This window comes from Scyliorhinus torazame, chromosome 17, assembly GCF_047496885.1.
Source record: "Scyliorhinus torazame isolate Kashiwa2021f chromosome 17, sScyTor2.1, whole genome shotgun sequence".
NCBI classification, from domain to species: Eukaryota; Metazoa; Chordata; class Chondrichthyes; order Carcharhiniformes; family Scyliorhinidae; genus Scyliorhinus; species Scyliorhinus torazame.
Genome location: NC_092723.1, coordinates 185,091,886 through 185,107,695, shown reverse-complemented (window position 1 = coordinate 185,107,695; position 15,810 = coordinate 185,091,886). Strand labels below are relative to the sequence as shown.

Genomic DNA, 15,810 nt, shown 5'->3' with positions numbered 1-15,810 from the left:
GTGCAGAAGAGATTTACTAGAATGTTGCCTGGTATGGAGGGCATTAGCTATGAGGAGCGGTTGAATAAACTCGGTTTGTTCTCACTGGAACGACGGAGGTTGAGGGGCGACCTGATAGAGGTCTACAAAAGTATGAGGGGCATAGACAGTATGGATAGTCAGAGGCTTTTTCCTGGGGTAGAGGGGTCAGTTACTAGGGGGCATAGGTTTAAGGTGCAAGGTTTAGAGGAGATGTACGAAGCAAGCTTTTAAAAAAATTATACACAGAGGGTAGTGGGTGTCTGGAACTCGTTGCCAGACGAGGTGGTGGAAGCAGGGACGATAGTGACATTTAAGGGGCATCCTGATAAATACATGAGTAGGAAGAGACTAGAGGAATACAGAGCCAGGAAGTGTAGAAGATTTGAATTATACATTCCCCCCCCATATATCTCAACCTCTCCCTGACTCCTAACAATTGTGTCCCAACTATTTTGATTGGCTCTCAATAGTTAACCCTATAAACTAGATAATTTAGCCAGTCCCCTTGAAAGGATGCAATTGGCCAAGTACCAATTGCTTTTACTGCATTTTTTCAAAGGAAATACATGTTTAATGAGCCTCTGCCTGTGCAGTGGAATGTTAAAAATAACTATTTGGAGTTGTGTGTCAATGCAACATTCCTCCTTCAAACCAGGCCAACAAAAAAAATTAAATTGGATGTTGCATGATATTGCTGTGTTTAAATGGTGCCATATTTGTCGACATGACTGCACTTCAAAATAATTAATTGTGTGTGATTGATAGGGCACATTAAGTGCAGTTTCTTCATTCATGGCCATCACTTATTGTTTGTCAGACTTTGAAACTTTTCTTCATCCAACTCTTTGGATATTGTGCAAATTGAAAACCTTATTGCGTAGGTGCCATAAAAAGTTTGTCTGATTGTCAATCTAAGCTTCATAGTTTATTGGAGGAGGATTGGAAACAATTTTGTATTGCTGAAAAATGTGATATTGTTGATAATCATGTACATAATATTTTCGAATGTGCATAATACTTGATTGCTGTCTAGTGTCATAGAGTATTAGTTCCATTTTTAAATGTGAGTTGGGATACGATTGGGAGAGAATTCTACATTGGTGTTCACCTAACTGAGGTGGAAGTGAGGGGCCACTGAAATAAGTTTGTTTTGTAAATTGTGAAGAAGGACAAAATTATGCATTTAACATTTTTCAAAGGTAACTTTAAAGTAGATTGTTTTTTTTCTATCACTTTTGTATTGATGACTCAACAGATTTTATTTCTGTAATTAGTAACCAGTTTCTTTCCAAATCGACATGACATAACTGTATCGGTACAAAAAAAGATAGTTTGCAAGAAAGGATAGCATTGTACTGATTTACCTTCTTTCGATCTGGATGTATTTTAAATTCAGGTCAATCAGTCCTTAATCAGACTAAACAATTTCTTAGAAGACAGTTAATGCAGAATGTAACTCCTAAGTAATTGATTGATTAGTTAATAATGTGTTACAGGTGCACTGCCTCACAAGGCATAGAAAAGGAGGCTGACTGGACCACCTAGCCTTCTTTCTTCTCATCCCTGTTGCTAAGCAACTTAGTTCATCTTGTTTGCCTATAGTATGGAAGTTTAAGCTCCAATTTAGAGTCCAGTGTGGTGTTTGAGCAGAATGCTTAACAGTTTAATTTGGAAACTTTTAGTCCTTTGGCAGACCTGTCATTATGCTAAACGTAGCAGGGGTTGCTGTTAAGCAGCTTTTCAGGATGGGAATACTGAGTTTTACCAATGTCTCTACTAGTTTACTAAAGCTTATTAGGTTTCAGTAAATACAGAAATGGAATACTTTTAGCAAGGTATCTTTTGTTATCTCATTCCCAATCACCTCACTCATGTCTTTTTGAAATAATAGTAGATACTTTGTCTTTGGTATCTGTATATCTGACACTGCAGAATTGAGCCAAATAATATAGACAAATGGAAACATCAGTGTTAGATTTCTAAAATGGGCTACAGTTCATCCACAATATTTGTTTCTAAATATATGCATCTGGTGGTCTTGTGAGTTTTCACATGAGTAGCTTAGTGGGGATAGGCCAAGTTTCATGAAAATGGAACAAAATGTATTTTGATTTCTTAAGCTGAGGAGTTATTTCCTGAAATTGTTTACTTGACGGAGAGTGAAGGCAAATGCCCTAGACTTGGCATTAGGAGGTTACTGGGAAAAAGTAGCCATTTGGCTTTGTAGAAGTAGGATGTTGGCAGCAAAAGTGAGTTTAAAAGCTATTGCAACCTTTAATAGATGATAGGTAAACCTTGAAGTTCACGGGGAGATTATCTGACTGTGTTTACTGCTGCAATTTGTAGTAACTGGAAGTTTGGTCAGGAAAACTAAACTTTTGATAAAGCCCAGAGCCCAGCTTTACCAGAACAGAAACAACATGTTATTGGACCAATCCCTTCTCTGTTTACTGCTTACTTGCACTTCCTGGCTCTGAGAACAAAGGTTCCTCCTCCGCCTTATTTAAATTTAACTCCTTGGATTTTGAATGTTAGTTGCAATTTATTTGCAACTCCTAATTAAAGGCTGGCTTTATTCCCTGGTTGATTTAGGTTGTTGAAACCATTTTTTTGCATTAAATTGCATTGATTTAAGCAGTTAATTATTTATTTTGTAAGGAGCTCTGTGGAATGGAATCCAAAACAAAGCAAGGTGTATGTACCCAGAAGATTAAAAAGCAAGGAACAGAATCTCCACCAGTCAGCCATTGCATTTCCATTTACCCCCTGGCCTCTGCCAAAAATTTAGAAAATGGTGATTCGTTCAGTGGAAACATTAAGTGAGTTAATATATTTAACATTTATAAAATGGCGGGCTTTTAATTGATAACATTTTGATGAACTCATTTTTAAGTGTACTTTTTGGAATTATTTAAGCACAACCAAAAAATTGTAATTTCATTATTGAGTTAAGGAATTGACATGTTTGAATTGCTTTGCATAAATTCATTTAAGTGGCATTGTTCAAGGACTAGTTTGCCTGTTATTTTGTCAATTTAATTTTTATCTCAATGCTGGAAATTCATAGGTAATTTTATATTTGAAGGGAAATCAATATTTTGAGCACAATATTAATTGGAAACAAATTCTTGATTAAATACCACACTTTGCCTGTTCAAGTAAGCGCAATCTAGGATGCCACAAACTGTTATTGGTGGTACAATATTAATTTACAACCCGGGAGTGTGAAGTACTACAGGAATAATAAATGCAATGGATGAAGTGCTATTATTTGTCTATCCAAATGTGAATCCGAGAAACCGACGACAGTATGTTGGGTGGGATAGCAGTTAGTATCAACAATTTACCCAAACAAAGTGACTAACCCTAATTGCATCTGAGAGTGAGCAAGTAGTGATGACTAGTTTAGTTGTATCTAAATGTTAACTTAATTGCCTGTGAATTTAGTCAGTCGGAAGTCCTGGTTACAGGATACTTATTGAGCAAATCTGTCAAAATAGGAAAGTTCTTTATGCCAAATATTTCTGGAGAACTTGCTGTTTCCTAATGCCACTCTTTGTATGGAAAATTAATTAAACGGAAAGACACTTCTGATGTTAAACGTGCTCGGCTATAACAGACATATTTCAAGTAATATTTAGAGGAAGTAAACTGAACAAACTGCTTAAAATCTACATTTTTCTTTAATAGGAGAGAAACCCCAACATCCAGAAGTTCCCTGGAATCTCCTATAGATAAGATTGAGAAGAAAGTTGACTTCCACGTCAGTTCTCCTTCTGCTTTTTCTAAGCTGCCAGTTTCAAGACATAACACCCCTCCTATTCCAGGCCATGGTATCTGGTCTGCAAGGTAGCTTACTTTATGTAACTTCTATTTCCTTTTTTTTTTAAAGAACGCATACGTCATCAAAAGAGTTAGTTTCAGACAAACCTTTAAAACCACCATTGGTAGAGAACAGGAAATCTGAGCTTGCTGAGTTGTATTGTAATAGGAGCTTGAGAGTGCAAATTCAGTAATGGGAACTTTGGCTGCATGAGCACTGCTTTGATAGATAATTCTGGTAAAGGTTCAATGTATACATTGTTTGACACTTTATCCTAGGAGTCTATCCCCAAGCCTTTCAAACGGATCCCCTTCTATCAATGCAAATCAACCTCATTATTCTGACTCTCGGACTGGCCCATTTGCAAATGGAGCAGACATACAGGTCAACAACTTGGATTACAGGATGTCCAGAAAGGAACTACAGCAAACATTGCTTGACATTTTCTTCAGACATGGCAAGGTAAACTCGCTGAATGCTCAAAGAGTAAGGTTTCAGGCTGAACATTGTTTTTTGGCTGCACTCCAGTACAGTGAAATTACAGAGCTCTAAATTTCAAGGCCAGTAGTAGCTGTGAAGTTGTAACCTGCTATTTTATTTGTTATAATGTCCTGTATTTAGAGGCAGATTTATTTCTGAAATAATTGTATTTGATTAGACATTGATTGGGAATGTACTTTTCTAACTAAACCCCAGAGTGTTCAGATGGGCATAGAGGGATATGGTCCCCGGGAGGGTAGGGGATTTTAGTTCAGGCGGGCAGCATGGTCGGTGCAGGCTTGGAGGGCCAAAGGGCTTGTTCCTGTGCTGTAATTTTCTTTGTTCTTTGCATTGAGTATGGTAACATTAATTGCAGATTTGTACCATTTTAACTGTTTTGTGCTGCTGTTAGAAAATGTGAGAGTGACCATAAACTCAATTTCAAGTTTTAAAGTTTGCATAGGGCTGGTTTAGCACACTGGGCTAAATCGCTGGCTTTGAAAGCAGACCAGGGCAGGCCAGCAGCACGGTTCAATTCCCGTACCAGCCTCCCCGAACAGGCGCTGGAATGTGGCGACTAGGGACTTTTTCACGGTAACTTCATTTGAAGCCTACTGTGACAAGCGATTTTCATATCATTCATTTTCATTTCATTTTATGATTGTGCTTAATTCTTTCATCTCTTGCCCAATGCTTATTAAAATGTCCATGTTTTAATGTCTGCCTCCATACTGTGAATGTAATGACTTGCATTTTTCAGGTCCTTATGGATTCTCTCTTCCCTGTTCGAAAAGTTATTTGTGTCGTGGCATCTTGTAATTACTTAGCTACAGGGCGGCACGGTGGTGCAGTGGTTAGCACTGAGGACCCGGGTTCAATCCCGGCCCCGTGTGGCGTTTCCACATTCTCCCTGTGTCTGCGTGGGTCTCGGCCCCACAACCCAAAGATGTGCGGTGTAGGTGTATTGGCTACACTTAATTCCCCCTTAATTGGAAAAATGTTAATAAAATAAAAAGTAATTACTTCGCCACAAATTATGTTGCCATTATTCAGGTTCAGGTTTTGAATGTGATTCTGTTTTTAGTCTTATTCAAAAATTAACCCAAAACATTCTGTGAAGCTGATAGTCTGAGTAGCAATCATTTTTGCAACCTGTCAAATTAAAGATTAGCTATACTTGCAATGATGTTTGTTGTCCTCTCCCTGGGGACAGGAGGAGTGTTCAGTGAGAGGAGCCAAGATGTAAATCGTCATTTGTACCGTAGCTTATATGCTTCTTAACGATCACTAACTTTACGCTAAGATGCAGTGTCAGAATAAAAGGGATCTGTTTACCTAAGTTGATTCTGTAATCTGGTGTTTCCCAGGACCTTTGCTTCAGCATATGTTTTCCCATCCATTTATGAATTTAATTCTGTTTTAATTGATCTGCTTCATCTGAACAAGTTAACCAGGCAAGCTTTTTTGGGGGGGGAAGTGAGGGCAAACAATTTGGATCTAGAGCACGCTTTCTTCCCAGGTTGCTGATCATGTACTGTTGAGTGGGAGCAATTGCTGGGCTGAGGACTAAAACCGTGACTTTCTTTCCTGTGCTACCACACTGGCTACATTAGCTTGGCACATAAATGTAAGCCCCGCATGGTCTACATGACTCAGGACCACACCAGGTTAATTTGACATTGAGCCATGAATGGAATAGGTGTGACCTATTTCTTGGAGTTTCTATAAGTTTCATTAATGGACTGCAGTTAGATGTATGTTCTCATTATTAGTACATATAAGTTCATATAATTTACAGTGCAGAAGGAGGCCATTCGGCCCATCAAGTCTGTACCGGCTCTTGGAAAGAGCACCCTACCCAAGCCCACACCACCCTACCCCCATAACCCAGTAACCCCATTCAACCTACACTCAGGGCAATTTTTGCACAATAAGGGCAATTTAGCATAGCCAATCCACCTAACCTGCACATCTTTAGACTGTGGGAGGAAACCGGAGCACCCGGAGGAAACCCACGCACACACTGGGAGAACGTGCAGACTCCGCATAGACTGTGACCCAGCTGGGAATCTAACCTGGGACCCTGGAGCTGTGAAGCAATTGCGCTAACCACTATGCTACCGTGCATCTCTGGCACGGCTAATTTAAAACATCAAAACTTAATAATTACCTGAAAATGAGCCATAACAGGAATCTTTGTTTGTCCCAACCCCTGGATATGTAGGTAAAAAATGTGGAACTAAGTCCTCATACTGATTATCAGCTGAAGGCAACAGTTCAGATGGGGAACCTCCAGGAAGCGATCTCGGCTGTCAATAGTTTGCACAGGTACAAAATAGGAAGCAAGCGAGTCCAAGTATCATTGGCTACTGGAAGCATCAATAAACCTCTGGCTTTACTTGGGTAAGATTTGTTTCTGTTTCTTACCTACCACATGTTTAAAGTTTTCGGGTTCCATGATCTTTATCAACTATATTTACCAAACTGACTATTTTGGGGGGGTGTGAAGGAAGCGATAGTGTACGCTATATTTTAAATAAAGATTTTTTATAAATGTATTTAAACTTTTTTTAAACCTTCCAAGTTTCTCGTGGTTAGAGGAAAACTAACAGCATGATGCAACTAAATGTGAAGAAAGTCTCATTGCGAGCGCGCTTAGCTGTGTGTTTCCTTGTGCTCGCTGGGCCGAAAAACGCATGGTTATAAACTGCCCGCGTTTGATAAGATACATCAATGGAGAATGTGCCGACAAGGCTGCACATAGCCCGTTTTGTGCGCCACTCACCGGCATGTGTAGCCGTCAGTGTAGCAGTCCGATATCAGAGGACAACCCCCCCGCCCCCGGCATACTATAGAAACGTCCGCAGGGCACCTCTGGCCCGATCGTCTGAGCACTCTGCAAACTTAGCACAGTGCCTTCAGTACCTTCTTCCAGATCATTAATGTATATTGTAAAAAGTTGTGGTCCCAACACAGACCTTTGAGGCACACCACTAGTCACCGGCTGCTATCTTGAAAAAGATCCTTTTTATCCCCATTCTTTGCCTTCTGCCAGTCAGCCAATCCTCTATCCATCCCATGAACTTACCCTGAACACCATGAGCTTGTAACTTATTTAACAGTTAAGAATTGAACCCGCGCTGCTGCCTTGTTCTGCATTACAAGTCAGCTGTTTAGCCCACTGTGCTAAACCAACTCCTAATTAATTAAAAAGTGTGCTTGAGACTTCGTCATGGCCACACCTGCAAGCTTGGGTGTTTTTCATACCAATGCTGACCTGATCTAACCTAACACAATAAAGTGTTGTAATAGATTACAATGGAAAATCCACCTTTTATAGATAAGCAAAGAAAAAACATTTCTGAGGAGAAACATCTGTTTGAATGGAGTACTGATAAAAGCTCCAGTAATCTGTCCTCGAAATTCTGGGTGCGAATAGTGGGGTTTGACACTGAGAATGACCCCGCTATCAAACGGGACCTTTTTTTTGCCCTCTGCAGTGAACACCCCGCCGAGGCCGCTCTTGCCTCACTTCCTGCACTGACCAGCTCAGCTCGTTAGCGCAGGAAGAGATCGGGGCTCCATTTTTAAATACTGCGCCAATATCTCAACCGTTTATGTTTTGGACCAGTCCTAAGCACGTCATGGCGAGGTCTCCCGGGCGTGGGTGTTCCCTGGGCCTCAAGAGAATTCGGCAGCCACATTTGAATGAGCCTAATGTCCCACTTAAATGTGTAAATCTGGATCTCGCCCAGCGAGGGAGAGGATCTCGCCCAGTGAGGGAGAGATCCAGATCGCAATGCTCCGAGCGTCGTACATCTCGCGAGAGCTTAAAAGGCCTCACCATATCACCCGAGTCGGGTGCGATGAGGAGGTTTGATCGCGCCCAAGCTGTTTTGTTCATGAAAATAGTTTCAGAAATTAAAGTGCTCCCTTCACCTGTTTTTGGATTGTTGTCATTAGCTGAGTAGTCAAAAATAAATCTTACAAAACTACTTGGCAATAATGGCTTGTGTATTATCCAGAAATGTCGTGAATATCTTACTCTGATTTTATTTTTGATTACAGCACTGAAGCCATGTCCATTCTTCAGGATTCCCCAGCATGTTGCTTGCCACTGTTCAAATTGACAGAGATTTATGAGAAAAGGTAGATTGTAGTTCTGTGAACTTTGCACTTATTGCCACAGAATAGTTGGTAAACTATGTGATTGATGTGAGAAGCGTATGAGGGAAAGGGGAGTAAATTTAGCAGTGGAGACTTGCTTTGTCCACCCACTGATTTAGGAGACAGGTACCCCTTCTCCCTTTTGGACTGTCTTCTATAGTGTAAAAGAGTTGATTTATTTTTGCATGGAAATTAACTAATGCATTTTTTTTCAACGTGACTATTTTATCAGTTCCATTATTGGCAGATTTACACACTAAATTTGCAAGCTGCTGTCTTTCACACAAGAATGTTCGTACCTCTTCAGTTCTGTAGTAATAGATATTAATACTGATATGCAGTTTTTAAATGCAATTATTCTGAAGTAGGGAATTGGTGCTGTATGACGATTCATATTTGGTTGAGGGGGGTTGGGGGATAAGAACTACCTGAGAGAGAGGGCACGTGGAGAGAGAGCTGCTGAGATGGGTCGCAAAAAAAGGAGGGGCGGGGGGGAGAGAAGGAAAAGAGAACCCTTTGTTGAGATATGAAATATATTATTCTGTTTGGCAAAATGGAAAGTTTATTACTGTTACTGGTTTACTTGTCAAATTATTTTGCTCAATTCCATATTTATATTCCAATTTCTGAGCACATTTGTATTTTATACATAATATTTGGTATAACAAACTGGTTAACACATTTCAGAAAATTCTATATCTCTTTAAGTAACTTTAATCTACCTCCCTCCAGATTTGGACACAAATTGATTGTGTCTGATTTATATAAATTAACGGACACAGTGGCTATTCGCGACCAAGTAAATGGAAGAATGGTTTGTCTCCTGCCCAGCAGTCAGGCTCGGCAGAGCCCATTGGGTTCCGTATTATCATATGATGGTTCGTCATCCAATTGCAGCCCAGTGATATTTGAAGAACTGGAATACCATGAACCAATCTGCAAACAGCACTGCTCCAATAATAGCTATAGGTAGGAATCATGTTTCCTTTCATAGCTGTCTATATTTCAGCAACAGCTCTTCAGGTATATTAAACAGTTGAGAATGAGCATCATGATTGCTTTTGCTGCCTCCTTTAATAATTGTCTGTTATATGCCACACTATTTCAGAGAGTAATAGAGATGTACAATATGAGAGCAAATGTTTCAGTAATTGTTTCGTACAAGCCCAGTGAGACTTCACTTTTGCACGTCCCAAAGCCACTTAATCGTTTTAGCAGTATTTTGTTATGTTAAATCAATGACAACCTTTGAATTAGATGAATGTAGAAAGTTCATGCCTGAGAACAACATTGGGTTGTTTTTTTTCAGTTGCAGTGAAAATGAATTTGATCCGGATTCTTACAAAATGCCATTCATAATATTGTCCCTGAAAACATTTGCACCACAGGTACATAGCCTGTTACATATCCATGAGGGTACTGTGCCCCTCCTTAGGTGAGTACTTGTTTCCCTATTATTTGCATGATGCAATTCATTGGTGGATCGGGGAGAAAATTGAAAAATGTTTCCAAAACTGTCATCCCCACCTGGTGATGTATATAAACTCTTCAGAACTCCTGTATTCTCATTGCTTCACTTTGTTGGGTCAATGTGCAAACCTACTTTATGCTGGCTTTACTTCTCTGCTTGCCCTCTCTCTTAGGTGGTTCTTATTTCACTCCCCCCTCCACAGTCCCTCTCTCTCTCCTGCTGAGATCCTGGGACAGTATCTCCCAATTGACAGCTGCAGCACCTGAGGGACTTTAGTTGATACTGGAATATTGCAATATGTAGATATTATAGTACCAGGTGTCCTCGTACATGCTCACACAAGATAGTATACAGATACAGCAAGTGATTAGGAAGGCGATTTGGGTGGCACGGTAGTACAGTGGTTAGCACTGAGGCTTCACAGCAGCAGGGTCCCAGGTTCGATTCCCTGCTGGGTCACTGTCTATGCGGAGTCTGCACATTCTCTCCGTGTCTGCGTGGGTTTCCTCCGGGTGCTTTGGTTTCCTCCCACAGTCCACAGATGTGCAGGTTAGGTGGATTGGCCATGCTAAATTATTCTTTAGTATTCAAAGGCTAGGTAGTGTAACAGGATCTGCCGGGTGCAGTTCTAGTGAACCAGTTAGCGGGACAGCCAGGTCTGCTCTCACCCAGCGGGACAGCCAGATCCATTCGCACCCAGCGGGACAGCCAGATCCACTCGCGCCCAGCGGGACAGCCAGATCCACTCGCGCCCAGCGGGACAGCCAGATCCACTCGCGCACAGCGGGACAGCCAGATCCACTCGCGCCCAGCGGGACAGCCAGATCCACTCGCGCCCAGCGGGACAGCCAGATCCACTCGCGCCCAGCGGGACAGCCAGATCCACTCGCGCCCAGCGGGACAGCCAGATCCACTCGCGCCCAGCGGGACAGCCAGATCCACTCGCGCCCAGCGGGACAGCCAGATCCACTCGCGCCCAGCGGGACAGCCAGATCCACTCGCGCCCAGCGGGACAGCCAGATCCACTCGCGCCCAGCGGGACAGCCAGGTCCACTCGCGCCCAGCGGGACAGCCAGATCCACTCGCGCCCAGCGGGACAGCCAGATCCACTCGCGCCCAGCGGGACAGCCAGATCCACTCGCGCCCAGCGGGACAGCCAGATCCACTCGCGCCCAGCGGGACAGCCAGATCCACTCGCGCCCAGCGGGACAGCCAGATCCACTCGCGCCCAGCGGGACAGCCAGATCCACTCGCGCCCAGCGGGACAGCCAGATCCACTCGCGCCCAGCGGGACAGCCAGGTCCACTCGCGCCCAGCGGGACAGCCAGGTCCCAGCGCGACAGCCAGGTCCCCTCGCGCCCAGCGCGACAGCCAGGTCCCCTCGCGCCCAGCGCGACAGCCAGATCCCCTCGCGCCCAGCGCGACAGCCAGATCCCCTCGCGCCCAGCGCGACAGCCAGATCCCCTCGCGCCCAGCGCGACAGCCAGATCCCCTCGCGCCCAGCGCGACAGCCAGATCCCCTCGCGCCCAGCGCGACAGCCAGATCCCCTCGCGCCCAGCGCGACAGCCAGATCCCCTCGCGCCCAGCGCGACAGCCAGGTCCCCTCGCGCCCAGCGCGACAGCCAGGTCCCCTCGCGCCCAGCGCGACAGCCAGGTCCCCTCGCGCCCAGCGCGACAGCCAGGTCCCCTCGCGCCCAGCGCGACAGCCAGATCCCCTCGCGCCCAGCGCGACAGCCAGATCCCCTCGCGCCCAGCGCGACAGCCAGATCCCCTCGCGCCCAGCGCGACAGCCAGATCCCCTCGCGCCCAGCGCGACAGCCAGATCCCCTCGCGCCCAGCGCGACAGCCAGATCCCCTCGCGCCCAGCGCGACAGCCAGGTCCCCTCGCGCCCAGCGCGACAGCCAGGTCCCCTCGCGCCCAGCGCGACAGCCAGATCCCCTCGCGCCCAGCGCGGCAGCCAGATCCCCTCGCGCCCAGCGCGGCAGCCAGATCCCCTCGCGCCCAGCGCGGCAGCCAGATCCCCTCGCGCCCAGCGCGGCAGCCAGATCCCCTCGCGCCCAGCGCGGCAGCCAGATCCCCTCGCGCCCAGCGCGGCAGCCAGATCCCCTCGCGCCCAGCGCGGCAGCCAGATCCCCTCGCGCCCAGCGCGGCAGCCAGATCCCCTCGCGCCCAGCGCGGCAGCCAGATCCCCTCGCGCCCAGCGCGGCAGCCAGATCCCCTCGCGCCCAGCGCGGCAGCCAGATCCCCTCGCGCCCAGCGCGGCAGCCAGATCCCCTCGCGCCCAGCGCGGCAGCCAGATCCCCTCGCGCCCAGCGCGACACTTCGAACGTCCCCGTTAAATCACACCCACTGTGTTCCTGCACGCAAGGTGGGCGACAATATTTAATGCCACCTCTGTGTTAAAACAATGAGCATTGTTACTCGACCCAGTCATGTCTTCAACTATTAATACACATTTTGCGAATATCTCAATCACTCAGGAACTGGGAGCTCGCTGGCCTCTTCCCATCTTCCCCAATCCCAGGAATGTTGAGACCAATTATTGCAGTTTAGCAGTCCCAGCTGAAACTACTTGGCTGATTAGTTGAGAATCAAACCTACAATTCCTGATCAATCCCAGTCATCAACCCATGGAAGGTGAGAGCATAGGAGCCACTTGGCCCATGTACATACTGGCTGTTCATTGTAGCAGTTCCAAGGTTCTCCATTGCCTCACTTTCTCCCTGTAGCCTTTTCTAGCCCTTTGCTTTAAATCTTATCTACATTTTCCCTTTAGATGCAGTCGTTTCTCCATTAATCATTCCCTGTAGCATAGCCTTCCCCTTCCATGAGCCCTCTATTTAAATAAATTTTATCTAGGCTGCGATTTCACTCCCGTTTCCCAGGCGGGTTTGGTGACGGGAGTTTAAAAATCTCACATGAGGCCCAAAACGTGTTTTACATTGGCAGGCAGTCTCGTCACGATCTCTACGCTGCCCCAATAACGTAACAGGAATCCTGATTTGGGGGGGTGGGTGGACATTGTCATGATCAGGCAGCACCCGAGGATTTGGGGGGGGGGGCTCTATTCCAACTTTTGTGTAACGGGTGGCCTCTAAACACAGCACCCTGAGTTGCTGGTGGGCGAGCTTGATCAGTCCACCCCGCCAGCGTGTCGTCTGGGACCCACCCCTTCAAGATGTTTTAACTAATTTCTGAGCAATACGGCAGATGGGGCCGGTGGCGTCGATGCTGTTTTTTCCGCCTGCTCCCATACTCTGCATTAAAAAGGGAAACTTCTGCCCCTAATATATCTCTTCACTTGGTGGTTTTGAGGTTGGTCGCATCACTGACACCCCAGCTCAGTTACAGAATGAACTGCTCACTAGGGATAGCGAGTTGAATTGAAAATATCTGAGCCCGTGCTTTGAGCATACGTAATTTCAGTATTCACATAAACTTTCTAAGCCTCCTTGCTCTGTATAAGTGTGCAGGGTTTTATTTGTTCAGTTAATGTGTTGATTTATTTTGATTCAAGCTTTATTACTATATATAAATACTATTTAATTTGACTTAATTTTGATTTATTTTCTTTAGCTTTCTGGACTGCTATGCTGCAGAGTTTACCATTCTGCGGACAGTGGAAGAGGGGGAGGGCGGTGTTCCTTTGGAGCACCTCATTACCTGTGTCCCTGGTGTTAACATTGTTACTACGCAGGATGGCATTAAAGTTGTAAAATGGGTGCAGAACAAGCCGCCACCTCCTAATGCAGGTAAGCTGATACTAGTTCACCATTTAAAGTAAGCAAAGGAAATGCATACATTAATCTGTAAGATATATAGTCATAGAGTTTTACAGCATGGAAAGAGGCCCTTCGGCCCATTACTTCCATGCTGACCACCAAGCACCTAACTATTCTTATCACGTTTTCCAGCATTTGGTCCCTAGCCATGTATGCAATGGCATTTCAAGTGCTCATCTAAATACTAAAAAGTTGAGGGATCCCGCCTCTACCACCTTTCAGGCAGTGAGTTCCACATTCCAACCACCCTCTACCTAAGAAAGGTTTTCCTACATCTCCTCTAAACCTCCTACCCATTATCTTAAATCTATGCCCCCCTGATTATTGACCCCTCCACTAAGGGAACAAGTACCTTGCTATCCACCCTATGTCCTCAATTAGGTCTCCCCTCAGCCTTCTCTGCTTCAGCCTCTTGAAAGCTGAAGCAGTCTAGCCCAAGCAGCATTCTGAATCTCCTCTACACCCTCTCCAGTGCAATCACTTTCTATGGTGTGACCAGAACTGTACACAGTATTCCAGCTGGGGCCGAACCAGTGTTTTGTACAACTCCAGTATAACCTCCCTGCTCTTGTATTCAAGTTAATAAAGGCAAGAATTCCATAGGCTGCCTTAAACCACATTATCTACTTGTCTTGCTGTCTTCAGAGAGCAAACATAATTGCTATGGTTATTTTAAAAAAAAAAAAATTCAGACCCAATTTATTTTTCCCCAATTAAGGGGAAATTTAGCGTGGCCAATTCACCTACCCTGCACATCTTTGGGTTGTGGTGGTGAGACCCAGAAGACACTGGGAGAATGTGCAAACTCCACACAGACAGTGAGCCAGGGTCGAACCCAGGTTCTCAACGCTGTGAGGCAGCAGTGCTAACCACTGCGCATCATGCCGCCCCCACTGCTTTGGTTATTCTGATTTTATTCTGTGAATGTTTCCACCACCTGTGCATCTGTACTAATTTTATAATTTTCTTTATATAAAGTTTTCATCTTAAATCTTTGAACTAGTCTTCTGCTGTGGAATTGCCTCAAGTCAAAACCAAGAATAGAGTTAGGGCATGGTGGATAGTTGGTCCAAGATGGATATAATTCACTCCCATCTTAGCCATGCATTTATCATAATATTTCTAATATAGGTTTTTAAGTCTCCCCTTTGTAACAAACTGGCAGAGATGCTGCATTGTAATTGCACCGACTGCCATTGTGGCACTGTATGATCCCATGACACAGCGGCATAACGTTTCATTTATGGATGTGGATATAGGAACTTTAATGAAAAATAAACACAAATGAAAGGCATTTAATTGATGGATAATTAGTTAGCTGACATAGAATTGAATCAATAAAGTAATGGCTATTTTTTTAAGAAGACTGGCAGCATTTGACAAACCAACATGTCAACATTATTTTTAGAAGAGGGTTTTGTGAGAAAGTGGCGAAGAGAGCAATGGTGCTTGTCTATGTATGGATGTACTTTGATCGATTGTGAACAATTACGAGTATCACACTCCCCCTCATTTGGGCATTACACTGGATTGCTATGTCCAATTTTCCCTTTTTCCTGAATTCTAACATCCTCTAAAGGGTGAAACCTGAACAATTAAATGGCTGTGATTTTGAATTCCGTATCCTGCATTAGAAAGCAGCAAACAATGCTATAAAAGCCGCCATGCTGAAGGTGTACAGCAACTTTGGCCTAGTTGAGCATTTAAAAATGTTTCACTAATTCTAGTTACCGATAAATTGCCTGTGCATGAAAATGGTTCAGCAAAATGCTATAAAATTCTATCCCAAGGTTAGAGAGACTTGAGTTACGTGGAGATAGAGAAAGATTCTGCGCCATTTAAAGACATTGGAGAGGGCCTTATAGAGGCAAGTAAGATTAAAATCTGGCACAGCCACTTTGAAGGCACAATTGGAAGGCACGTTTGTTACTGCTAGGGTGAACCATGAAGACGATAACCCAATACATTCAAAGTGTGGTTAAATGCTGTGACAGAATATGCATTTGAAATTGGCTGGATCATGACCTCATTTCAGGAATTTAAGGTATTAGGGTATCTCCGTTT

The 15,810-nt window shown here is 44.5% G+C and overlaps 1 protein-coding gene across 3 annotated transcripts in view; it reads left to right on the top strand.

Annotated features, from left to right (window-relative positions):
- LOC140394505 (meiosis regulator and mRNA stability factor 1-like) overlaps positions 1-15,810 on the top strand; it is a 56,297-nt gene that overhangs the window by 21,558 nt on the left and 18,929 nt on the right. For all 3 annotated transcript variants that reach the window (XM_072481835.1, XM_072481833.1, XM_072481834.1), the window contains 8 exons: positions 2,680-2,840; positions 3,712-3,870; positions 4,123-4,306; positions 6,549-6,727; positions 8,393-8,473; positions 9,224-9,460; positions 9,801-9,926; positions 13,541-13,716. In XM_072481835.1, coding sequence (XP_072337936.1) covers positions 2,680-2,840; positions 3,712-3,870; positions 4,123-4,306; positions 6,549-6,727; positions 8,393-8,473; positions 9,224-9,460; positions 9,801-9,926; positions 13,541-13,716 — 1,303 coding nt within the window. The remainder of the gene's footprint in view (positions 1-2,679; positions 2,841-3,711; positions 3,871-4,122; positions 4,307-6,548; positions 6,728-8,392; positions 8,474-9,223; positions 9,461-9,800; positions 9,927-13,540; positions 13,717-15,810) is intronic.